Here is a 27,115-nt window from a genome sequence, read left to right as displayed (position 1 = left end):
CAGCCTATGGGACAAATTTGGAAAGCAAGGCACTTATATTTAGGAGAAATTCATGTCACTGGTTATATTATAATGGACTCATTGTTTGCTTTCTTTCGGCCTTAGACGAAGTATCTTGGTTTATCTGACATGGTTGTAGGTGTTCTTGTGTCTACCAATATCCTTATGGAGACTAGTGAGATGACAATTCTGAAAAGATTGAGAAAGAGTAAAGAAAGCTTTTATTCTCTTATATTCTATTTTATTTATTTATTTTTTAGAATATTTCAAACTGCCGTCACTGTTGGGAAAGTAAAGATTCCTCTTCTCTTATCAACAGGTAATTAATAAAATCTGGTCTATTTCATGTTTGGAAAAATGTAGGTCTTGGACTTAAAGTTCCTTGTTTGACAAGGGCTATGGGAGAACAAAAAAAGCAGCAAAATGGGAAATCAGTAAGACAGTGAGACAGAATCATGAAAGGGGCTACTCAAGATCTTAGCCTATTTAACCCTTTTGCATATAGCTTCCAAATACTTCAAATACAATAAGCTCAGTTATAGCTACTGGGTTTGTCCTTGCAAACCAGCGCTGAGCTATGTTTAACTTGAGGGTTAATTTGCCATCTCGATGATGACAGGCAAATTGTCAAAATGTTGTATGTCTTATATGCATCTTTGGTTGGAACGCTTTGACTGCTTCGTATAGTGCAATTGACCAAAAATTGTAATTAATTAAATAACTCAAGGACTTGGATCTTCAGTTGTCTGTTTACTGGAGATTTAAAAAAATATAATCCAGACAACAGTATGATTTAAACTCCTTATAAGTCCCTTTCGCTCCTGCGAAACAGTATGGTTTATCCCATGTTCATACAAACTCCTCTGTATCTTACCTCTGTTAAAAATGTCAAGCACTGCATCTAAACTTTGTGGGTTTCCTCTGACCAGTGACAAGTATGAGGGTCTTTAATCCTGCTGTTGCATGCAAAGCAAGGAATTTTCAGGCTACTGAACCTATTCAAATCTTGACCCTCATTCAGTCACTCTCTGGAGAATTGATGACAAAAGCGTAACATGACTCTCTTTAGTTCAGAATTGGAGTCTGTGGCAGGGAACTTTTGGTGGGTGATCTCTTAAGAGCTCAGTGTGAACTCCTGCTCACTGCTGCTTCTACCACCCATCAGCCAGAACCAGTGGGAGAGTGAGGTTGGTACAGATGCTTTCAGAACAAATTAAATCACATTTCTGAGTTGCCTGACTTCATCTCATGTTAAGTTATATTTTAAGGCTTATTGAACTTCTGAGCTCACTTTCCACATGTTTTTGAGAAGACACTGACAAACATCTTCCTGTATGTAAATTTGGTGTAACTGGCTCCACTTTCAGAATTTCTTATTTCTGTTGATTGTTTTGGCCTCTGTCAACCTTGAAGCAAGTTCAGTACTACCTTACATTCCAGCTACTGTCATTCTTTTCTCTCTCACTCTGTAAGTCATTATTGGAAGGTATAGATTTTATCAAAATAGAGACATCATACAGCTTTCAAATTTCATTCCAAAAAATCATGCTTAGACATCTCTTCACAAATACTCTCCTCTATCTCTCAAAACGTTCCTCACCGAAGGCAATTTGTGTGTCAGAAGAGTTGTCATAGTAAAAATAGTAAACTTTATTTTTTCCAAGTGCAAATAAATGTTATTGATCATATTATGCTAATTTATTGTTTTATTTGGCTTGAATGGACAATTCCTCCTGTTCTTCAGCTACTGTCAAGAGGAATGCCTTACGATGGATGAATCAATCTGGAATTAACATCATTGTATTTGATACTGTTCCCTAAAATAAGTCATTTCATTTGGTTACTTTTGGACACATTGTGCAAATAATCAATCCTAGCAGCTGCCCCAATGAGCTTGTTCAAACAGTGTTTTATGTAATTTCATTAATGAGAATTTTCTGTGGTCATTTTAAGCAACTGTTAAACCTCTTTTGAAAAGTTTCCGAGTGAAACCATTTAGGCCAAAGCTTCTTCAACCATCTGCGATAAAGAACTGTTTTGTTGTTGTTCTTATTGTTTATTTGTTTAATTTTCATGCAGTCACATTGCCATACTTTTGTAGAATGCACTGATCGTGTGCTTGGATGGCATGACAATATCAGGTTGTTATGTAGGTCTCTTAGGGTTTATTACCAGTTTCTGAACTTAACATCACTGCGGATTGGTGGTAATAGCAGACCACCATGCGTCCATGGGGCAATTTGAATGGCACTGATAGAGGCTATTGTCTGTGGTCTAGAACTCTGGGGTTTGATCAATAGGTTGTTCTTTTATTATAGCAAGATTGTAATATGTATTCAGGAAAGACTCATTTTTCCCTAAAGGAAAACTTTTAGCCCTGCTTTCTAGAAGTTAGATATATTCATCTATTGAGGATGGAATTATGGATTTGTAAAAAATTGTCAACACTGCCATTTACTAATTTGGCTGTCATTTCATATACAACAGAATACTGGGCTTAGAATCCAGTGCCTTGCCAGAGAATATAACCTTGGAATCCAACTCCTCTTAAAAGTTTATATGGAAGAAATGATTATATCCTCTAGATCTCTTTTAGATATTCTGGGTTGTGGTTTAAGTTTTATTTGCGTATTTGTTTTTAACTTGGATTGAGTCGAAGCAGTGACCATCTGAGTTTGTGAATCACGGTGCCTTGACTTCTGGTAGAATCATTTAACTGAGGTAGTTATAAATCATGCCCTTGGCTTTTATCTAGAGATGACATAAAAAAAATACCAAACTCAAATATTCCATTCTCCTCAGGTATTTTGGGGGACATTTTCCATTTAGTACTTCACATTTGAAAATTCATGTGAATAATCAAGTTTATTTCATTTTTATAGAGAAGTCCCTCTTTGCAAGTTATTTTTTTGAACCCAATGAACCTCACCTATGAACAAGAATGAATTGTTGATCTGGTCCAGGCTCAGATGTTACTGGAGCGAGTAAGCATTAAGTGCCTGTTGTATCCTGGGTATGGCATTAAGTTCTACTAATTCAATGATGAGTAAATCAGGCTTTCTTTTTTTTTTTTTTTCTCTCAAGGAGTAAAGAGTGAGTGGGGGAGACAAGCATATAGCCAAGTAAGAAAACAAATACATGGAAACATATGACTATGGTAAGTACTCTAAAATGAAGGTACATTGACATAGACATGTATTTAATTGTTGGATTTATTCAGCTAAAAGGGAGGCAAACATGTTCCTCTCCTCCATTCCCTTGTTCTTTGCTACTAGGTAATGATAACAGTTTGATTTAATACATAGGCATGCAAATCATCTCTATGATATTAGCACTCCATGTGGTGTCCTGAGGGTCTATGAAGAGAGACAATCATTTTACACAGTGTTTCTGCAGGGAGACGGTTGGTACACTGGTGAATTAAGCAGACTTGGCTAATGTGGGTGGTTTTCACCAAACATGGCTGTGGTGTCGCTATGGAGAGAGTAGTCTGGGGGTTGGTGGTGGAGAGCCTAGGTGATAACTTCAAACAGAATAATGGGACCAAGCTTGGAGAGTCCCTCCTTAGGAGTCAAGGCCAGCACTTCTTATAGACCATGACTGCAGGGCCATCTCCTAGAGCCTAGAGGTCCATATGGACATGGAAAAGCTCTAGCTAGAGTCAGGAAAATGGCAGCACGAAATAAGCTTGTCTTCAACTGTCGCTGCCAACCACAAGGGGACCAGGATAAATGCTGACAGCTTTCTTTTGTGGGGAGACGTTGGGTTTTGGATGATAATCCCTGAACCTTGGTAGGCGGCATCAGATTAATTGCTAGCGATTTCACTCGTGTTTATCTTCTTGAGAATCTTGTTAACCTTTTACATTTTATCCTGTTTCTTATCCTCGGCCGCGGGAATGGTGAAGTCAGGTCCCGCTGGAGCAATGCTATCAAAGATGGGAAGGAAATTTTATGCTGAAACCAGGGTGGTGAAGGTTATCCAATATCTGGGAAATTAAATGCTGAAGAAAGGCCAGATCAGGGCAGATCATCTGGCCAAGACAGTTGCTTACTCTATGGGCCTCTAATAGCTCAGGTTTGGGAAGAGTCAAGGGGAACAGCAAAGAGATAAAGACACTCTGGGACTTCCTCAAGGTTTATTTATAGAAGAGCAAATGGCAGCACCACTAACCTCTAATGGAAATAAAAATCATAACTTTAAAGAAACTTTAATTCCCGACTGGTTAAAATTAAAATATATGTTATAATGGTTGATGAAAAAGTCTTAGAGGGACTAAAAGTGGGCTAGTAAATAATCTCCAGTGACCCCAAATTTGTTAAAGAATTGCCCAGGAAGCACAAAGGCCTTATTCAGATTGAATCCTTGTGGATTCTGCAATTTATCACTATGGATTTGCCTTCCTATATCTTTTACCAGGAAGAGCAGAAAGTCTCCTTTCATGTTCAGCAATTAGCTACAAAGGTTCCATTGCTTTCCTTTAAAATGTAACCTTTTGAACTGCAAGCTATGATTGCAAGGAAGGCTTATAAAACATGTATGTCAGGAAACTGTATTTGTTCACTTACATTTATAGACTGTATTTGCCATCGGTAATTGAATTTTCTCACTAACCTTGTGATTAGTAACCCATGGGCTATGACCTCATGGTCTTGCCTTTACTTAATCTACCAATATAAAAACTGTGTAAAATTTCTTATTAGTCAGAGGATACCTTGGACCTTGAGTCTGTTTCTCTTTTCTCTTTCTGATCATGTAGGAAAGTAAATATAATGGCCTATGGCAGAGATTGCTACTTTCCCACAATATCCACTCCTCTTTCTTTCCTTAGTAACAAAATTCCAAGTTTATTCAGTACAGCAATGTGCCTAGCTAGTTAGGAATCATTTGTGTTTTCTAAACATCATTAAGGAATAGGGACTCTTTGTGTACTAACTTGTCTCTTGACATACAAAAGACTTGCGTGGTTTAGTTAAACTTTGGAAATATTTAAAGAGTCACACTCATTTCAGTGGATGAAATATTTTTCAAGCCTCATAATGCCTGGTAAAAGTCCTCAATATGCCCTGACTTCTGAATCTGTGCAGCTGAACTAAGCCGCAAAAGAAAATTGTGAAAGAAAGAATATTGGACTTTAATATTTTACTACTTTAATTTATAAGCAGACAGGGCTTTTATTTGGCATTTTAATTTCTGTGTGGTAAGATAATCATGGAATAGTGTTCACTATGTTCAAATTTAGGAAAATGTTCCATTCTTATATTTGGAATGTGATGGCCAATTGTGTGCCTGAGACATGTTATTTTGGCCTGTTGGGTATCTGTCCTACTCCTTCACTAATAGAACACTCCTGTTTTGCTTTAGTGAGCCAGCCTTCTCCAGTTCTCAGGCCACGTGGTTGGGAATGGTTGATCTTCTCTCTGACTGCGGGGCTGGGGCAGTTCTAAGTCCTGGCCAATCACAGTCACAGGATTCTTGTTTCAGGGATAGGCATGTGACATAAGCCTTCAGGTCATCTGTCTTTCAGGATGAGTAGGTGGAAGGATGTACACACTGAGATGCTATTGATTCTCTTTTCCATGATGTAGAAGGAGTCTTGCCTGGGAATTAAGCCCGTGCAAAGGTAGAAGGACTGAAAGATGAAGGTCAGCCAAGTCCTGATGTTACACCACACGTGTCTGAAGCTGTGCCACATCTGGATTCTTCAGTTACGTGAAACAAGACATTCCTTTCTTCAACTTCGTTTGGGATGGTGTTCTGTTCCCTGTAATAGAAAGAATTCTGACTAACGCATGGTGCTCACTGTCTAACTCTTTCTTGTGAACTCTGTTGGGCCGGGTAGCTGGGCACAATTTGAGATTAGAAGCAGAATTGCGAGAGAATTTAATCTAGTAGTAAATGTGTTTTGGAGTTAATGTTTGGTGGCTGTTCTGACCTACTTTGGAGATTCTGTGGGCAAAATCTTAATTTCCCACTCCACTAGGCCTTGGAGGCTACAAAAAGAGCTCTTCTCCTAAAAGAGATGCCACTTTCATGGCTGAAACTTGACTTTATTGTTGGATATAGGTTAAAACAGAATAAAAATGAGAGGGTATGAGAGAGAGGTGGGCTCTTCTCAGGCCACGGTTACCTCTGCCAATACCATTTTCAGACCCTCCAAGGGAGGAGGAGACACTAGTTTGATTAGTCAGCCTGCACAGCCGGCAGCTGGGCCATGCGGACGTGTGGATGGGGTGACTGTGCAGTGAGACCCTGTGCATGTCCAGGGGCAGCTCCTCATCTCTTTTCCATTCCTGGATCCATGCAGCTGGTGGGTCTATTTGTGTGAAGGCTCTTCCCGGGACATGGCACTTTCTTCTGCTGTGATTCTCCCTCTCTGTCCTTCTCCTCCTCGTCCTTTCTCGGTCTTGCGTGGGTGTACTGTTCTTAAGACTTTAGCTTCATGGATGAGGTGCCTCTCCTTGGAGCACTTAGACCACGCACTGCAGCTCGGACTTTACCAGAGTTCTGAAATTAAGAGTCAGAAGCTTGCACAACATTGAATACAGAGGTACTTTGATTCACATTCTACTGTTGTTATTTATGTGAACAAGAAACGGTATATTTATACGATAAAAACGAGGTAAATAAATGTATTTTCTTTTTATATTATCTATCAGGAAGCTCAAAACCAAATGTGTGTCTTAACTTTTGTGTATGTGAGGAACCCTTGGGTTTTTTTTTTTTTTAATTATTTATTTATTTATTTTTGGCTGTGTTGGGTCTTCGTTTCTGTGCAAGGGCTTTCTCTAGTTACGGCAAACGGGGGCCACTCTTCATCGCGGTGCGCGGGCCTCTCACTATCGCGGCCTCTCTTGTTGTGGAGCACAGGCTCCAGACACGCAGGCTCAGTAGTTGTGGCTTACGGGCCTAGTTGCTCTGTGGCATGTGGGGCCTTCCCAGACCAGGGGTCGAACCTGTGTCCCCTGCATTGGCAGGCAGATTCTCAACCACTGCACCACCAGGGAAGCCCCCCTTGGGCTTTCTTAATCTGTATTCGTAAGACTGCACACAGGTGTCAGTGGGCTGCATTCTCATCTGGAAGCTTGACTGGAGGGGGTCCACTTCTGTGCTCACCCAGGTGGCACAATTCATTTCCATGTAGCTGTATGACTGGGGCCCGGGCGTTTTGCTGACTGCCAGCCAGAGGCTGTCCTTAGCTCCTAGAGGTTACCGGCAATTCTCTGCCACGTGGTCTTCTCCATAGGTAGTTCAAACTATGGTTGTTTGCCTCTTTGAGGGCAGCAAGGCGGTCTCTCATACCAGCCTGCTAAGAAGGAATCTTATATAAGAATGTAATCACAGAAGTGACATCTCATTACTTTTGCTATGTAATGAAACCTAGCCAAGGGCTGCATATCCTATTAACTTTGCCATGTTCAGTGGGCTAGAAGAGAGTCACAGGTTCTATCCACACTCCAAAGGAGGGGATTATGCAGAGTGAAACATGAAGAGGTGGAGATTATGGGGGTCATCTCAGAATTCTGCCTACTCTAACCAATGTTTCCCAATGCGCATTTCATTGAAGGTTACTTCCAGAGGTTGTAAGTGTGTATTCCTCAAGAATCTTTTTCAAGTAACAGAATGCAAGTGACAGGAGACTGATTCAAAACCGTCTGAAGAAAATAAACAAAAAAGTGATGATGTTTGCTCATAGAACAGAAAATTTGAGCTTTAGGCAGGTGGGGCAATAGCGCAGTTAGGACTGAGAAGGACTCTGCTTCAGTAAAGCCTTGATACAGTAAATAAAAGAGCATATGAGAAACGGGAAGTTATGAACCTTGAACAGCACTCAGGGAAAGCTCTGCTGGAGTAATCAGCCATGACAGAGGACATGCTGGGGTTGGGATCAAGGGCGATCCACTTGTATTCCCTGTGACTGAAATTAAATCCGAAAAGCCCGTGCTGTGCGTAAAATGAGGAGGGAAGAAAACACAGGCTGACGTCCTGCCACCTGTCATACTCTACTGTGCCGCACAACGTTGTCTCTCATACCTTTCTGCATTTGAAAATATCATTACTTTTTCTCCTACAATAACCTTTGTTCATCTCATCCTTGTCTACTACGCACCTGAAAAACTATCATTTTTCCATGATTCAGTTCAGTAACTCTAAGAGCTCTTCTCTCACCCCTGCTTGTCATTTGGGTAGGTTTGGGTGCCACACCCCGTGTGCCCATAATTTGGGAGATACTTTTACTAAGCTCAGCCAATTCCCCATTCCCGACCCCTGTTTCCTTCATACCTCTAGCCAGTCATGGCCATTGGACATGGTTCTTGCCAATGAGACATAAATTAAGTCTTGATGTGGGAAAAGCTTTTGTTTTCTTGACACAGGAGTCCTACCTTTTCTCACCCTATTCTCCTCGGATACAAAACACAGACTTAATGGCTGGAGCTATACTAGCTGTCTTATGACTGCTGTGAAAAGGACATGAGACTCATAAAGATCTGCTCTCTGATGTTCTTAAGCTGATGAATCAGCCTAGCAACCAACTCCCACTTTACTTCTTATATGTCAAACAAAACAAAATAAAAACTAACCTTTAATTGTTTAAGCCATTATACTTGAGTTGTTAAATCTGCACACTAGTAAGATCCTAAATGAAATATAGTCTTATACATTTCTAGATGATAGCACTGATTTAGAACAGGCAGTTATTTATGTATTTACCTATCCTGTGGCACCACGAATGAACTCCTTCATATTGTAAAGTTTGTCTTGTTTTTCTCTATCTTATTCATATTACCATCCATATTCTTAGAAGAGTACCTAGCACATAGTAAACATTCAGCAAATATTTGTTAAATGTTTTATCTTCCAAATTTGAATAGCTTATTTGGAGAGGATAATGTATTCTTGATAATCAGAATGAAAAGTTTCTAGTGGCATGATTTACCTAGGTTTTTAGTTATTGATTGATTTTATTTAGCATGTTATCAGTAGCTTAGAAATACAGGAAAGGCAGATGAATAAAATCTACAGGGTTGTAAAACTGTAGCTGTAGATAAACTATTGGATGATAAAAGCAGTCTTCAAAATGAAATAATAAAAAAATTTGGGAGAGTCTCTTATGCTAGATGTGGTAAAATCAATAGGAATAAATGAAGTTAGCACTTAGCAAAAAAAAAAAAAAAGTACAATTTTGAGTTCAGAGTAGATCAGAAGCAAAAACTAACAAACCCAAACCTGTTTGCCGAAGACGCTTCTAAGTTAACATCAGATGAAAAAGCGTTGACAGAATGAAGAATATTTAACTTGGGGAAGATGAGGAGAGGGTAGGGAGAAAGAGTGTTTATAACATGTGACATATTTGAAGCACTTTCTTGGAGGAGATAAGTTTGATTTGTTTGATATACTTTCAAAGGTACTAAGAGAAAAATTTGCAACAAAGTGTAGAAGCTTCAGGTTGAGAAATTGGAGCTCAAGGTGAGGAAGATGTTAGCAATACAAAATTTCCCAAAGTGGATTTTCCTGACTCTTGAGGCCCAGAGCTGTAGTGACTGGCAATGAGTTGTCATGTAACTGTCTGTTAAGGACAATGACAAAGTTTCCTTCTTTGGTTAGGAACTTGATTAACTTGCCTGTTAAGAGGGTTTCATTTTTAAAAAAATTTTTTTTAAATGTATTTATTTTTGGCTGCGTTAGGTCTTCGTTGCTGTGTGCAGGCTTTCTCTAGTTGTGGTGAGCGGGGGCTACTCTTCGTTGCGGTGCACGGGCTTCTCATTGCGGTGGCTTCTCTTGTTGCAGAGCATGGGCTCTAGGTGCCCAGACTTCAGGAGTTGTGGCTCGTGGGCTCTGGAGCGCAGGCTCAGTAGTTGTGGCGCACGGGCTTAGTTACTCCACGACATGTGGGATCTTCGCATACCAGGGCTCGAACCCATGTCCACTGTATTGGCAGGCGGATTCTTAATCACTGTGCCACCAGAGAAGACCAAGAGACTTTCATTTATAGGTTAAACCAAGTTGACAGATTCTTTTCATTTGTTGTACAGCATGGTATTTTGGGGTAGCTTATGAAATAAAGTGATAGGTTGGTGGTAGTTTTGGGGTGAGGATTTGCTAACCATACTCTGTGTTCAACTTGGTTTTTATAATAAGAGGGTTCCTTATGCTGCCCCTTCCTTATCTCAGGACGAAAGTGTATCTGATGCTGTCTGTTGGTGTTGGATGAGGGAGGCTCTGTGGTACTTGCCTATTTCAGGAACCGTGTTGGCAGCTACTTATACACAAACACAAGCATGTTCATATTCTGGGAATCATTGAATCACAGGTCTCAGTATATTTACCTGCATGATTATTGCATATTTTTAATTTGGCTTGTACAGTTTTGGACTTTTTTGAATTTTAATGCTTTTGAAGGGGTAATCAATGGTGGACACAATGGAGTTTGCCACAGGTTTTCCAGACCCTGTTGTATTTCATCCTCTCCAAAAATCGTTGACTTTTGCAACCCCTGGAAGCTGTTTTGACTTCCAGGGATAAATCTGAATTTTGCAGAATAGGGATGAGTTATTGATCTGATGACTCGCACATTAGTATTTCTGGCCCTCACTGCCTAGTCCAAAGGCATATTAGCCACATATCTAGTGCTCAGTGGTCACACGTGGCTCGTAGCCACTGTCGTGCACAATGCTGGCCATGTGAATGACACAGAAGCTTCCATGTGTTTGCCATGTGAACAAACCCTCTTTGATAACTCTCCCTCTTCTCTTTTTCCTCAGTCTCTCTCTCTTTTTTAAAAATAATCTTTAAGTCTCCTATGGTCCTGTAGACTTCTCTTTCCAAAATAATTTACCCCATTTTTAGAAACTATTGAGTCCCAAGTCCACTTTTGTGTCATGTAAATTACGGAACAGTAATTTAGTCGGTTTGTTCACTGCTAAATCCCCCAAACCTAGAACAGTTACAAATACATAGGCAGGAATTAAGAAAAATTGGTCAAGTGAATGCATAGATAAATGAATGAATTCATACTCCAGGATAAGCCATGAATTGAAAATGTTTCCAGCTCTGCCAGATTTCTGTACCTGTTTAGGGAGAAAAGTGGTCTCCTGGGTGAATGAGAAGGGACAGCCAGCTAATCCAACATGGGGAGACCCTTCGCCTTACCAGGAATATTTTTTAAAAACTAATATCCCACACTGTGGAGATTAGGGTCCTCAATGAAGTAATCCTGTTCCCTCTGTTAACATAACTTTGATCTCATTATCAAGAGATATTGACTCTTTTCCTGATGCAGGTTGTATTACAAATCCTCTAATTAATTTGAAAATAAAGGGGTCCAGGTCTGCTTTATTGCTCATATCTTGTTATAGTGCTATTAAAAAGGTTAAGCTTATCAAATATATTTTAAATGTATATATCTTGAGGGCTGTAACCACCTTTTTCCTTTACCAGCTTAGCCAAGTGCCTTAAACATAGTAGGCTGCAATAGACATCCATCGCTGAATCAGTCAGCAGAGTAAGGCATCATCCGAGTCACATAGAGTACCTCAGCCAACAAATTAAAGCCCTTATGGAGCTCACATTTAGGTAGAAGAATGGGAGGAAAGAAAAATAGTAAGCCTCAATCACAGTAAATGAAAAAATATATACTTCAGTAGAAAGTGATCAGTGTGATAGAAATAACTGGTAGAGTAGGAAAGAGAATCATGAGAGGGGAAGAGATGGGTTGTAATTTTAAGTAGGCAATCAATTAAAACATTTTAATGCAGACCGCTATGCTTTGATCTCATACAATATAGTATTATTTTTAAAAGAGAAACAGTAACATGCACACATTATTTACACATATGAAATTCATCTGAGTTTATTTTAACCTGAAATTTTATTTGTATAATATTACTTGGCAGTCCTTTAGCTTGGATGAGACTGAATTGCTATAAACTGAGACGTAATGATGGAGGGCTTTGCAACCACCTGGGAAAAATATAATAAAGGAAAATATTATACACCTTACTCAATAATCTTTAGTTGGAAAAGGATAGAAAAATCACACCAACAAATTTTGAGGAGTTTAATAGTTACTGCAAATGCCAGTTATGAGAAACCAATAATAACAATGAACTGAAAAGGGTAAAACTACAAAACTGAAAAGGGTAAAACTACAAAAAAACTACAAAATGAAATTCTACTTGAAAAAGACACATAACATATAGAATCAAAATTATAGAGATTTAGAAAATAGTAATGAGGAAATAGAAGATGTAACAACTCAGAAATTACATATATTAAATGGATTTTTTCAGATTATATGTTAAAAGTAAACCGTACGAGCAAGGTACGATATCTAGTTTATCATAACTAGATAAAAATGAACTCCTTATCCATTGTATTTTAGACCAACCATTAAATTGAGAACAACAGATAGTTAGAAGAAGTAGCATGGTAGAAGAAATTATAGTGATCGTCAATCAAGAGGTGTGACTTTGATCTCATCTCTGACAAGTGACCTCTCACATTTGTGGCTGTAAATGAAATGGTTAGGCCAAATGCCCAGTAAGAACACTTCTAACTCTAGAATTACATGAGTCCAAAGATCCTTCTGGAATCTTTCAATGAATAGAAATAATTACCTGGGCTGAGACAACTGGTTGATGCTATTTAAAATCATGCAATCCCCATCACAAACCCAAAGAACATTATTAGCACAAATGTTCCTTTCAGTTGGCCCCTTCTGGCAATCTGAAGTTTTTCTTTCATTTCTTATATCAATCTATTCTATCATTATGTTGGCAACAATAATGGTAGAGGATTAAATGGGCATAAAGCTATACGGTTGGTCCTGATGCAAAACATGTAAAAATCTTTTTTCTTAAATCAAATAGGTAGCAGAGAAACACCAATACCTTTAGTCACAATGCCCTCAATACCGGGGATATGACAATAAATTAGTGGGATACCAAAAATAAAAGCCACGGATATAAAGACTTTAAATATTTGGGGATCATCATTACATTATCTTACCTTTAAGACTGAAGCTCAGGAAAGCTCCACTTTCACGACGCCAGCATGAAGAGTTCCGTAGGTGAGTACCCAGAGAAACAAGCAAAGCGAGTGCAGACTGTAAAAAATAATCCAGCCATTTAACGTTTCTGGATATAGTCCTAAGGACACACAGCAAAGCAGTGGAGAAAGAAACATTTAATCCATAAAATCTACTAAAATGCTGTAAGATAACGAGCCTCAATCCACTTCCTCTTTCTCCCCCCACCCCGTTCTGGCTCAGATCCACAGAAGTTTCACCCTAGGTAGGGGTGGCCAAGAAAATGAGGCTTCCTCTCCTCTCGGTTTCCAAGCAAAGCTTACTTTATCGCATTGAGAGAGAAAGTTACCAGCATTGCTCATTTCCTCCAACTTCAAGTCGAAGTGGCTGTATTGCTGGTGAGTATGGGTGAGAGGTTAAGGGCTACCTTCCTGCAACCTGCTTCTATCCACAGAATGAAGACTCTACTCCACGCAGGGCAGGTTGAGACCACTTGGACCAAGACTGCCCTCACTCCAGCTCACTTTAGGACAGAGGTCCCATGACAGGAGAGGGGCAAGCTGAGAAGAGGCCGCTGCCATGCCCAGTGCCCAGAACAGCGTTGCAGAGAGTTTGTCCAGGGGGAGAGGCAGTCTATAGGAGAAGAAAGTTCTGCAGCTCTTCCCAAAGGAACTGATTTCATCTGGAACAGTGTGTGGAGAAGTTCAGGGCTAAGGGGGTCCTTGCAAACAATAGTTCCTCTTACACATTTTTGACTGGAGGATTTTTGCAGAAACTAACATCTGTGGCCCTAATACATCTCTGGTCAAAAATGTGTTCATTAAGAAGAACGCTCAAAACCACAGGTGAGCTAGTTCAACAGAGAACTAGGAAAAGAAACACCTAAGAAGAACCCTTGTAGGATCAGAAAAAAACTCAAAGACTTGCCTCAAAAAATATACCTGCAAAGGAGCCCAGATTTCATTGGATTAGACTTCTGAGCAATCTGTTCTGTCTTGAGGACATTGTCAACAAAAATAGAGTAATCAGCCGGTAATTAGAAAAGCCCAATGGGTAGGGGCTAACGCCAAATGACGCCGACCGTTTGCCAGAGAGATCATGGAAAGAGATAAAAGAGAGCCCTGTTGAAACTACTGTTATCTCAGGGTGACTAGGCCCCATCCAGGGCTGCACCCCAAGGAGGTATATAAAAGGTAGAAATAGATTTCACTGAAAGAGCCAAACCAAGTCACCAAAATATAAACAAGCAAACAACAAAAACAGATCTTTGGGGGATCCAGAGTGGCTACAATGTATTACCTAAAATGTCCAGTTTTCAATAAAAAATTATGAGACCAGCAATGAAACAGGAAAGTGTGACCCACATATAAGAAAATAAGAAAGAAAATCAGGAAACAGAAACTGCCTGTGAGAGGAATTTATATCAGATTTCACAAAGACTTCAAAATAGCCATGATAAATATGTTGAAAAATAAAGGAAACTATGCTTGAAGAAGTAAAGGAAGGTATGAAGACAGTGTCTCATCAAATAGACAATATTATTAAAATGATAGGAATTATAAAAAGAGAACCAAACAGAAATTCTGCAGTTGAAAAACATAATACATAAAATGAGAAATTCGGTAGGAAAGCTCAGCAGTAGACTTAAGCCAGCCAAAGAAAGCACCTTAACGTTATTACAGATTGATAGGGATTATGCATTCCAAAGAAAAGAGAGAAAAAAGAATGAAGAAAAATAAACAGAACATACTTTAGAAGAAATGGACAAATTTCTAGAAAGACACAAACTACCAAAATTCTGCAACCTCACAGGAAGTAAATAGACTGAATTAGTAGCTTTCATTTATTTGCGGGAATATCCTATTTCTTATATTCATTATGGAATGATGGAGCTTATGTTTCCATCAGATAAGTAAACTAGTTTACCTCCTAGTCTTTCCCCAACTGTCACTTCTACTTCCTTCTAGTAAGAGATGAAAGAGAAAAAAAATCTAATGGATCTTTTATTAACAGTTGATTGGAAGAAGAAATTTGTAAAGAGTATTCATTATGGTACTTCTGCTTTGGTATTTACCCCTGCTTAATTATTTTCTTTTGCCTTCATTTCTTCATAGTTCATACTTGTTGCAAGACACAGCTCAAGTGCCTTAACTGGTGAATTCTCCTAAATATTTAAGAAAAGTATAACACTAATATTATATACATTCTTTCAGAGAACAGAAAGAAATTATTAAACAGTTCTCAACAGGAATTATGGAGTCAGTATAACCTTGTTACTAAAACTAACAATAAAAATTTGTGAAAGAAAAATCATAAACAACTATGAAAAAAAATTCTAAACAAAATCTAACAGAATCTACAACTGTATAAAACGTATAATACACCACGACCAGCGTAGGTTCATTTGAGATTTATTATTTGAAAATCAATTAAGTCATACATTCATGGAATTTTAAAAAAAAGATCGTATAATCTTCATAACAGGTACTGAAAAAAAAATTTGGTAAATCAAAGAATTATTTATGATAAAAAGAATTGGGAAACTAAAAATAGAATAAATTTCCTTATTCCGATATAACATTTCTAAAAATGAAAATCTTATGGCATGCTTCATATTAATGGTGAAATATTGAAATCTTTTTCTCTCATATAAGAAAAGGAAAACAAGAATACCCTCTATTACAACGTTTATTCATTATTGTGCTTGAGATACTAGCCAGCACTATAAAGGAAAAGTATACAGACACATACATACGTGAAATGTTTAATATTGAAAAATGGAAAACAAGTTGCCATTTACTCATGGATAATTTTATTATACATATAGACATCCAAAAGAATCTACAAATAAATTATTAGAACAAGTAAACGAATGTAGCACAACTGATGGATAGAAGTTTACATTTTTAACTTGTATTTTATATAACAAAGAATTTTAAATTTTACAGAAATTACTAAAAGAATAAAGATATATTTTCTACTTCCAAAATGAGCAGGAGAGAAAGAAAACAATCTAAGGAATCTTTGGAGACTACCAAAGACTGATGTCAAGAAAAGGGTTCGGTACCTTAGGAGGCGGGACAGGCTTGTTTGTACATCTTCTCTCAGCTCCTCTTCTCATCTTCTGGGCTCCGCTCTGTATCACAGAGGGCTGGACGCCCGAAAGGTACCTTCCTGAGACTTCCTTGCCCGCTGGCTTCTGTTAGACTCTGACACTGTGGCAGAGGCAGTGGCAGGTGATTAGAAGCTGGGAGGAAGGAAAATAGGCAAAAACGCACACCTTTTTTAGCTGGGGAGGGCAGAGCGTTTAGCATAGCCTTCAGCTCCAGTTGCAGAGGGTGACAGTGAACACAGCTGCAGTTGCAGAGGGTGACAGTGAGCCCCTGGGCCCCTCCTCGGGCATCCTGCTTCCAGAAGCTGCACAGGTTTCCGGGGGTCATAGCAAAGCAGCAGTACCTGCAGGGGCTTTAGCGGCCCTGGCTAACGTGCCCTGACTCCGTCTGTTTCAGTGACAGATGCGAGGAACTTTGGGCCCCAGGATTCCCACCTTAGCAACAGGAGAATGGGCCATGCTTTCTGTGAGGCACCTTCCTCACTGCTTGCAAATAGTAGAAGCCACAGTGGGGCCCAGCAGCTCCGCAGGGCAGTGACTACTACTGAGGACACCCTTTCCCTTCTGCTTGGGTAGCCTAGGATGGCACTGCCTTACTGCAGATACTAATCACTTGGGAACCTTTCCGTTTCCTTTTTAAACCTTTTGTCACTTATTCCCTGTATTAAATTTCCTCCAGTTGAAGTACCAGTCGAAGTTTCTGTTTTCCCGACTGAACAGTGATACTGCATGCATGATGGCCCTACAGTAGTGCAGAAATCAAGCCAGTTTTTCCTTTGTCTTTTCTTCCACTCTTACAATTTAATTTACCATTAGGTATTTTAAAATTTACATATGTAGAATAAATCCTCTCGTTGATTTAATGTGTAGTATGTAAATAAATGAAGATTGCATGATAAAATACAAATAGAAATAAGAATATTAAGTCAAGAAAAAATATTAAATTCTATTTTTTGTATTTTAATACAAAAAAATTACTAAAATATACTAAGTCCTCCTGGAATTTAATATGTGGAGTATAAATAATAATGACTTAAATCAAGATAGGCATCATATGATAAGTAAATACGTCTTCCATTCTCCTAGTTCTTTTTTTTAATTTAGTTTTATTTATTTTTATACAGCAGGTTCTTATTAGTTATTTCACACATATGAGTGTATATATATCAATCCCAATCTCCCAATTCATCCCGCCACCACCACTGCCCCGCCCCTGAGTTCTTTATTTGGCACATATAGAGTAGAAAATATGATTATACCTCTAGACTAGAAATCCATTCTAATGTTCACTAGAATCCAAGTTTCAGATTTTGATTTTTTGACTTGTCACAGTGAATCTATTAACAAGTATTGTATTTCCTGATTGTGTTTGAATTATGGTAGGGTATTTCTCCATTGGGTTTCAAGGATCATGATGTGATTCATTGTATATATTTATGAGTTGCTCATATAATTACAGAGACAAAATACATATGAAATGAAAACCCAATTGAAATACACCAGATGAAGACAACATGTCATAAGAGGATGTGTTTACCTAGTTTTGTGCAATCTGGTGCATTCCTATATCTAGAAAAGTTCTCAACATCCAGGAGCACTAGATAATTGTATAGGAAAGGTCTTTTATTTTTTTCTTGTTTATTGATTGATTGATTTTTTAATATTTTTATAGCTCTTTATTGGAGTATAATTGCTTTACAATACTGTGTTAGTTTCTGTTGCACAACAAAGCAAATCAGCCATATGCATACACATGTCCCCATATCCCCTCCCTCTTGAGCCTCCCTCCCACCCTCCCTATCCCACCCCTCTATGTCGTTGCAAAGCACCGAGCTGATCTCTCTGTGCTATGCTGCTGCTTCCCACTAGCTGTTTTACATTTCGTACTGTATATATGTCGCTGCTAGTCTCACTTCACCCCAGCTTCTCCCCCACCCCGTGTCCTCAATGTATAGGAAAGGTCTTTAATCCAGGATTTTCTAAGGATGACTAAAAGATTTATTGAGAATGAGTGAAACCTCAATCAGAATTAGAACTATAAATTTCACTACACATGAAATTAGGCACTAGTCAATGTGTTTGTACATTTATAGATGGTATTTTGATATAAGCTTTATTTTTTTTCACTTCCTTGTATGCAGCTGGTCCCCTACTGGGTCAGTATAGATTGCCTTTACATAGTATCGATATAACAGAGAGGGCAGAGTGTGGACACAGGATGCAAGCTGTCTGGCTTCGATTCCTTGTTTCATCACCAACTGTGCAGTCTTGGGTAAGTTTCTTAATCTTCCTGTACTTCAGTAACATCATTTATTAAATGTTATGAGTGTAAAATGGATAACACATGCAAGTACTTAGCAAGATATCTGCTACGGTCTCGGTCTCGGTACATTGCCACATTAAGATTGTTATAGCTGGAGTGCAGAGGACATAGTCAAGGTCAACTCTTTGCACTTTAAAACAGGCTCGTAAAGTCCATTTCAGATGATTAAAAGTAGGCTTTCAATCACAAAGGAGACTTGAAAACAGTTTTCTAAATTATCAAATCTTCTCTTTAAACATCATATCAGGAACAGAAGTTTGGAGGATTGAACATGAAGTTTTTACTACAAACTATGGAATAGGAAGAATGATTTAGGGGCAGTTTCCTGCTGAACAGTGATTAGATGAAAGTCCTTGGCTAGGGGAAAGCACTGAAGCAAGAGAGAAAAGTGCATTGAGGCTTCAGAGGGAAGCCTACTCCCATATCGTAGGTGGTTTCAGGGAGAGAGAGCATGTTCTCTGTTCCCATGTGGGAGGCAAGGCTCTATAATGCTCCCCAAATGGGATGACCAGAGGATTTTACGTGAAGGTTTTGCATATTCATGCAGAAAGAGGGCTTGGTTTGCATCTTTTGTTGCATCGCAGAGTTCTGAAAGACCTGGTGGTATGGAGAAAATCACGAAATTGCTTCATGCCTGAAGAGAGAACATCTGATTGTAAAGAAGGTTAATAGATCACTGGAGGCCTGGAGTTGAGATAAGGAACAAAATGAGTGTGTACACATCAAGACCATGGTAGGGGCTCTGGTCATGAACAAGGATCTGTGGATACATCAGCTGTGGATACAGAGAGAACAAAGGTGGTCATAAAAGGTTAATATGGAGGATGATATAGTCCATTGGAACCTGAGGAGTACCCTTGAAAAATACACTCCCCCTGATGACCTGTCAGCAGCTGCTTGCTTTCCAAAGCTCTCCCACAGGGGAACAGGTCAAGAGGCAAGTGCCCAAGAGGAGTGCATATCATTAACATCTCTGTTAATTAAATACTTACACCAAAGAGAACGTTTCAACAAGATGTGACAGAATTACCTGCAGAAGCCTAGATTATATTTCTTAAAAAAAATAGACTTTAATTTGTAGAGCAGTTTTGGGTTCATAGCAAAATTGAATGGAAGGTACAGATATTTCCTATATAACCCTCATCCCTACACATGCATGGCCACCACCATCGTGAACAACCCCCATCACAGTGGAACATTTGATAGACCTAAAATGACACATTATTACCAGTGAGCGTCCATAGATTACCTTAGAGTTTTTCTGAGAGTCTTTATTTGCCCTTCGTTTTTGAAGGATTATTTTGCAAGGTACAGATTACCGGGTGGGTGGTTTTTCTTCTCTTAACACTTTAAATATTGCACTCCACTCTCTTCTGGCTTGCTGGTTTCTGAGAAGTCAAATGTAATTCTCACCTTTGTTCCTCTATCAGTAAGGTGTTTATTCGTTGTGGTGTCTTGCAGGATTTTTTTCTTTATCTTTGATTTTCTGTAGTTTGAAAATGATACGCCTAGATGTATATTTTGGGGGCATTTATCCTGCTTAGCATTCTCTGACTTTTCTGGATCTGTACTTTGGTGTCTGATATTAATTTGGGGGAAATTCTCAGTCATTACTGTTTCCAATATTTCTTCTGTTAATTTCTCTCTTCTCCCTGTATTCCCATTATGTGTATGTTACAACTTTGATAGTTGTCCTATAGTTTGTGGATATTATGTTCTCTTTTTCTTTATTACAGTTTTTTTTTCTATTTGCTTTTCAGTTTTGCAAGTTTCTATTAAGATATGCTCTATACCTGAAACTAACACAACACTGTCAATTAACTATACTCCAATAAAAATTTTAAAAAATCAGTCTATTTATCTCTTGTAAAAATAAAATACAGTGTGTGTGTGTGAAAAAAAAAAAAATTAAAAAAAAAAGATATGCTCAAGTGCAGAAATTCTTTCCTCACCTGTGTCCAATCTACAGCTAAACCCAACAATGGAATTCATTTGTTACAGTGTCTTTGATCCCTAGCGTGTTTTTTTCTTATTTTTGCTCTTTCATAGCATTGCCATCTCTCTGCATATATTGCCCATCTGTCTTGCATGCTTTCTACTTTATCCTTAGAGCTCTTAAAATTTTAATAATAATTGTTTTAACTTTCTGGTGTGATAATTCCAATATCCCTGCCATGTCGGCTCCTAATGCTTGCTTAGTCTCTTCAGAGCGTGTTTTTGCCCGTAGTATGTCTTGTAAATTTTTTTTGTTGTTGTTAGCCAGATATGATATGCTGGGCAGAAGGAACTACTGTAAATGGGTTATTAGTAGCGTGGTGGGGGGGGAGTTGTGTGGGGGGAGGGGAAGCATTCTATGGTCCTTTGATTCGGTCTCGGTCTTTTCATGAGCCTCTGCACCTGGATGGTGAGCTTCAGGTGTGCTTCTCAATGACCCCCCCGCCCCCCATCTCCTGATCTTCACCCCCCCTCAGGTGGGACAGGAGGGCCAGAGTGGGCTGGAATTGGGGATTTCCCTTCCCCCAGAGCACTTAGACTGATAAACCCCAGCCGGTTAGGCTCTGTTAAATAGTATCTCCTGAGGGCAGATCTTGAGAAGAAAAGCAGACTGCTCTGGTGAATTTCAAGATGGCTTCTTTTCGCATCCCCTGCGAAAAGCGGGAGGGCATTTTTCTCAGATATTCACCGTCAGAACCTGGTACAGCTCCCAAAGTTAAGGCTCACAGAAGTGTGGTGTCCTCCCAATGACTGGGGACCCCTGGAGTTTTTCCTCTCTCAGACTTGTCCTCACTGACCAGCAATTCGTCAATTACAGCTTGGCTTTTTATATCCCAGTGCTGGTTCCTTACAGAGGTTTCTGCCCCCGGGCTTCTGATCCGGTAAGTTGCCATTCTTTGTATTCGCCTGTCAGTGAATTTGGTAGCAGCAGTTTGTCGTGGGACCTCACTTAGGGATCTAAAGAGTTGTTGATTTTTCAGTTTGTTCAGCTTTTCACTTCTTGTTAGGACAGAGTGGCGACTTCCAAACTTCTTATGTGCCGAACAGGAAATTGGAAGTCTATATTACATTTTTTAAAGGAAGCTCCGAGAACAAGTTGAATGCAGTGGGGAGAAATATGGAGAGTTGTGTTTCTGCACATCTGAATCATAATGCATAAGTATCAAACTTTCTATTAAAAAAAAAACTGTATAACACACACTTGTAAACCATCCACACTAAATCATGAACATGTGAGGGACTGGAAAGGGCTCCTCTTCCAGTGGCTTCTCCCTTTCTGTCTGCATTGCCTTCGTTCTGCAGCTCTGCTCACTCCCCGGATACCTTGCCCCAGTCTGTGTAGGGCTGAGATATTACTTCATTTTCAAACCTTACTTCCTAAATTCTTAGTCATCACATTTGCAAACACTTGGTATTCCCAGCCTGCCTGGTGTTTATATTTGTGTTGTTTCTCTCAGTTATGTGCTCTCGTCCTCATTATTTGGCCATGGTGACGATTTCTGTGTGTTTCTAGGTTCTGCAGCTCTGTCTAAAGCGAACCTCCTGAATCCCACATCTCCCTTCTCTGTTTCTGTATTTGCCCTGCTATACAATCAGCATTCCGGATGATACATCAGTGGGAGGGTCATCGTAAATCACCTTTGTCAGGATGACTTGCTTCGTGCTTCAAGTTGAGCTGAAAGGTGATTCCTCATTGCAGAAGCAAGATAGCATTTCCTATTTAAGCATTAAATGTTCCCTTGACAGCAGCAGCTAGATGTACCCCTTAAACATTTTCCATCGAAGGGTGTATAGACAGCAGGAGTTCTGTACATCCCCAACTAAAGATCTAATGTAGAAATAATGATACTTTTCGTTATGAAGGTTGAGAATGCTGTTTTGCTGTGTTCACTTCGTAAGATAAACTAAATATATTATTCCACAACAACAAAAACTATTGCTTGTTACTGTATTCAGTTTTCAATAGTTTTGAGTAGATTTGAAAGGTAAGGTATAGATGATAAGTCACTGAAGAAATTAAATTTCCTTTTTGAGGAAGGATAATCACAAAGGAACCAAGTTTAAGTTTCACACACCAATTTTGATTACCTTTCTACAAGCAGTTAGAATGTTATTTTCTAAGCTGCAGAGCAATTAATGGCTAGAACTGCGGGAAGTATTTAACTGAGTATTGATTTAAGGCCAAGCTGTTGTTTAGCTGAGGCATTGCATTATAATTAATGGACCTGAACCAGGGTTTAATTTTTCTACACTATACCTGATTTTCAAGCATTGTAATTACAACCCTCAAACAATCCATAGAGAGAGTCTCGGACTTTTCCTATTAACTTTTTAAAGTTTTGACTGAATTTTTAACATACGCAGAAGACTTTTAGCTTTCGGTAGTAACTTCAGTCTGCTGCCCTTTTAATAAATTTAAGATTAAATTCTCCCATTGCCAGATTGCCAGTTAGTCAATCAATTCATACATGCAAATTTAATACAGGGTAATATTATCAATGGCATGATTTACTGAAGAGGACTGTGCCTTACACTTCCCTGGAGTTCTGTAGACAGAGAAGAAATTCTCATTTGTTTGGGGTAGTGCTGAATGCTTACTTGAAGGGCAGAGAATGGGCAAAAATTCCTTTCAAGGCCTCACCTGTAATAACCTCCAATGATTAGTCCCTATAGAATGACAGAAATATATGAGTTTGCAATTTTAAAAATAGCCATCTGGCCGTTTTCTGATCTGGCACATTACTTCAATTCTAGCCTTGCTATGTTTAAGATGATGACTTACGTTTTTCTCAGTTTAAGTATCAAATGCATAGCCTCCTTGGGACCTATAGGTATACAAAGATGAATAAACATAGTTGGGAGGGGCCATCTCTATGCATGTTACAGCCTATTTTGAATAAAAACATTACAGAACTGTATTGCATAACTAAACCATATGGCAATATGTAATACATGCTATAATAAAGAATGATTTATTGGTTAAATCTGTGAGTGAAACTTTCTAAAATGATCAGCCAAATCATTTTCCTTGTCCTACTTGCTCACCTTCCTCCCCAGTTCATTCTTAGAGCTAAATCCCCTTAATTTCGAGTCTCAACATTACCCAACAGTTGCCGCAAACAAAGCCTTCTGCAGTGTAGAAGTTTCAGTCTCTTCAATCTCATCTCGCTATTTTAACATATGAGACTAGCTGTTTGTTTCTGCTGTGTGGTGGTTTGGGAGTTTGTTGTAATCCCAGCAGCAATTTCAAATCTGGCAACTGGTACTCCCTTTCTGAAGTGTGGAGCAGCTACTTTGTGTCAGGTCCCCAGAGAGTTTACGCTTTGGGGAAAAAGCAATGAAACGCTTGCAGGAAGGGTTATACCGGCTGAATTTTAAAGCACTTCAGTGGATTCAAGACTCCAGTACATTTTAATGATCGTGGAGCCCAGAGCATAACCGGTCAATCACTCAGAAAGTAGGTGTTCAGGATGAACCTTGCAGATTTTAGATATGCGTCACTGAGTGACCTTTAATTTACTCTGCGTCTTCAGAATTAGGTGGCGTGAAGAAAAATGAGGTAGACTGTAGATTTCTTTCCGTTTCAGATCAACCAAGTTACCTGCTGATAAAACAGCATAAAAAATGAGCATGTTTATAACTATACTCATTTTGGTTACTGAGCAGTAAATTTTAGGGGCTGGAGCTGTGCTGGAATCTGAGTATACTGATGAAAAGGGTAAAGAATTACCTTTAGCTTAGCTCTTTGTGAATGTATTTTATGTATAAACACATCTGAATGTCATTTAACATTTGCAGAATTGTCAGTTCACTTAGAGAATTGTACTTTTTATTCTTTCAACCTGATATTTATTCATATGTTATTTGAAATATGTGAAGAAAGTTCAAAACCTTTTTGAGTATGTGTGTTTATATGACTCAGTTCTCCGGCAATGCTATGGAAAAAACATTTTCTTAAATACTAATTATCAACACATTCGTTCCAATAACATTGTGCCTTTTATTTTTGTATTGAAATATTCTCACTATGAGCACAGAGAATTAGAGCTATATTGCAGTAGCAGAGGCATTCTGGAATCTGAGCTTTTCCTGTCTGAACTGAGTTAGCAGTTAAGAGGCATGTGTCAAAGGCATGTACTATTATGAGCTGATGAGAACATGGGTTCTTCTGGAAAAGGAGATGGGCATTTGGGCCTGAAAGTGCTTGTGGATTATATAGTTAGCGTTCCGGGCACAATGAGGGTAAAATGGAAAAAGGGTGGGTATCCTGTGAATGAATGAATGAGTGAGTGAATGAGAAACATGAAAGAATAGCCAGTACTATTGTTGACCACCATGATTAAGTGATATTTTCTGTTACCCCTCCTGTGTTTTCTTAGTTCTCATAGAAGCCTGGGGAAATACTGTCAAGGAGATCTAGCTAAGTAACAATAGCAATGATATCAAAAAGTGTTTGAACACTGACAGTGGAGGCCCTGGAAGTAGAAACCCAAGCCTCCCCTCTTCCCTGCCAGGGATTCTGTAGTGATTGAAGCACAGACTGCATCTAGGATAGGTCTTTTCCAAGCTCAAGCTCAGCACACTGCTTTTTTTTTTTTTTTTTTGCTATGAAACATGGGTAAATAATTTAGCCTACTACCCCTCAGTTTCCTCATCTTAAAAAAAAAAAAGGTAATAATTGTTCCTACCTCATAGGGATGGCTTGAGTATTAAATAAGATAATCTATGGAAACTATTTAGTTCTTCACAGATTTGAAGAATTTTCTAAGTATCAGTAATTATTATTAATATTACCATCATCATCATCATCACTTCATCTGTGGAATCCTGACTGTTCCATCTGTTCTCCTTTGGAGCCTTTAAAATTATCTGTCTGAAAATGGTATTGGACATTTGTTTTCCTGATCGCTGGTGTTCTTACCTACTGTTCATGTGACGCTGATGGAGACGCTGATCTGACCCACAGTGCTACTCTCAGGGTGTCTCAGCTCCGACGTCACCCTCTCTTTCCTTGTGTGGTCCCTGTTGTTTTCCCCTTATGAAATTTTTTACCTGAGAGAAAGGATGTCCCTATCCCCACTAGCCTTAAGGTAGGCCTGGTGTTTGTGGTTTCTTAAAATACCTTGATATTAAAACAATACTTATTTGTCTTTCCCTTTCTCTTGTAGATACGTCTGCAAGATTCCCTCGGAATGAGTTGGAAAACAAGAAAGGTGGATGCTTTGTGTGCTGTACTCACAAATGCCACTCACTCCACTAGCACTCAGCCAGTGGGCCAGGCCAGGCCTCAACCACTATCCGCCACCTCAGGTATGTTTGCTGGTCACTCAGACCACATCTTAAGGTTTAAAAGGAGTGTTTTAATTGACCAAACCTCTTACTTGAAATTTGTAATTTTGTTACCGTAAGCTCCAACTATCACTTCAAGTGGTAGGTTAGTTTGTTTATTTGAGATTTTTCTTGTTTTTTGAGGAAGGCCTATATCGCTATGAACTTACCTCTAAGAACTGCTTTTGCTGCATCCCAGAGATTTTGTATGGTTGTGTTTTCATTGTCATTTGTCTCAAGGTATTTTTTAATTTCCTCTTTGATTTCATTGTTGACCCATTGGTTTTTTAGTAGCATGTTGTTTAGTCTCCATGTAATGGTTTTTTTTTTTTTTTTCCTCATTTCTTTTTCTGTGGTTATTTTCTAGTTTCATGCCATTGTGGTCAGAAAAGATGCTTGAGATAATTTCTATACCCTTAAATTTGCTGAGGCTTGTTTTGTGCCCTGGTACGTGGTCAGTCCTAGAGAATGTTCCGTGTCCACTTGAAAAGAATGTGTATTCTGGTTTTTTTGGATGTCCAACTATCACTTCAAAAGATATCTTTTAAATTCCTCTAAGATTGCTGCTTGCTTCTCTATATATAAAGGAGACGGAGTAGAGACATGGGCAGGTTAAACGCTCAGGCTGACACATGGACATAACAGAGCTATTGCAAATGAAGTCTCAGAGCCTTGAATTTTGAATGGAAGCAGACTGCTGTGGCTCTGTTTTGTCACAAATATGTATAATGATACAAAGGGAAACAACTTGAAGCCCTAAAGAGGTGTTTTACGTAATCGTTTTGTGCAGCTGAACCGTAATTCCATTGATCCTTGAGGTTGGAAATGGTTTAGGGGAATAGCACACTCTAAAGAAATTATAATGATTTTCCTTTCAGCATATATGTAGTTTCCTTATGGAAGACTTGTGCTTTTGACTATTTACAAGTCATTTTGAAGAGGCTGAGTGTAAGTCTAGTTAGTGACCAAACAGGGAAAATACTGTTTATTTTTTTTAATAATAAAAATCCAGTGGAGTGGATTAAGGGACCAATTCATTACTCTGTCATGAGAGATTTCAGGAAAAAATTGCCAATGTTTTGGCAAAAAATGGCATTTAAAAAAATCAATTGCACTCAATAGTATTGATTTGAGCAACGTTATGGGGAGTAGAGTATGTGAAAGAATGAAATTCACAGGGAGACAGAATGATAAAAAGTAAAGGCATTGCTCCAAAGCTACAGCATTTCTCATTCTTAGAAGGGACATGAGAATATGAAATAAAGTGATGACTGAAAGCAGAGGTACAACACTGGGTGTGCTGTTGTGTTGGTATAAATCATAAAAAATG

The 27,115-nt window shown here is 38.8% G+C and overlaps 1 protein-coding gene and 1 pseudogene across 3 annotated transcripts in view; one reads left to right on the top strand and one right to left on the bottom strand.

The window, feature by feature from the left end:
- Nucleotides 1-27,115, bottom strand: part of LOC309627672 (ferritin light chain pseudogene) — a 193,633-nt pseudogene that overhangs the window by 51,333 nt on the left and 115,185 nt on the right. The window lies entirely within an intron of this gene.
- The window catches only part of LOC309627678 (uncharacterized protein), a 133,326-nt gene continuing 126,592 nt past the window's right edge, over nucleotides 20,382-27,115 (top strand). For both annotated transcript variants that reach the window (XM_082389847.1, XM_082389846.1), the window contains exons 1-2: nucleotides 20,382-21,338; nucleotides 25,626-25,767. In XM_082389847.1, coding sequence (XP_082245973.1) covers nucleotides 21,204-21,338; nucleotides 25,626-25,767 — 277 coding nt within the window. In that variant the 5' untranslated portion in view covers nucleotides 20,382-21,203. The remainder of the gene's footprint in view (nucleotides 21,339-25,625; nucleotides 25,768-27,115) is intronic.

This window comes from Balaenoptera borealis (assembly GCF_965194805.1).
Source record: "Balaenoptera borealis genome assembly, chromosome: 4".
In the NCBI taxonomy this organism is placed as follows: domain Eukaryota; kingdom Metazoa; phylum Chordata; class Mammalia; order Artiodactyla; family Balaenopteridae; genus Balaenoptera; species Balaenoptera borealis.
Note: the sequence above shows the minus strand (reverse complement) of the source record. Positions and strands in the feature narration are given on the sequence as shown.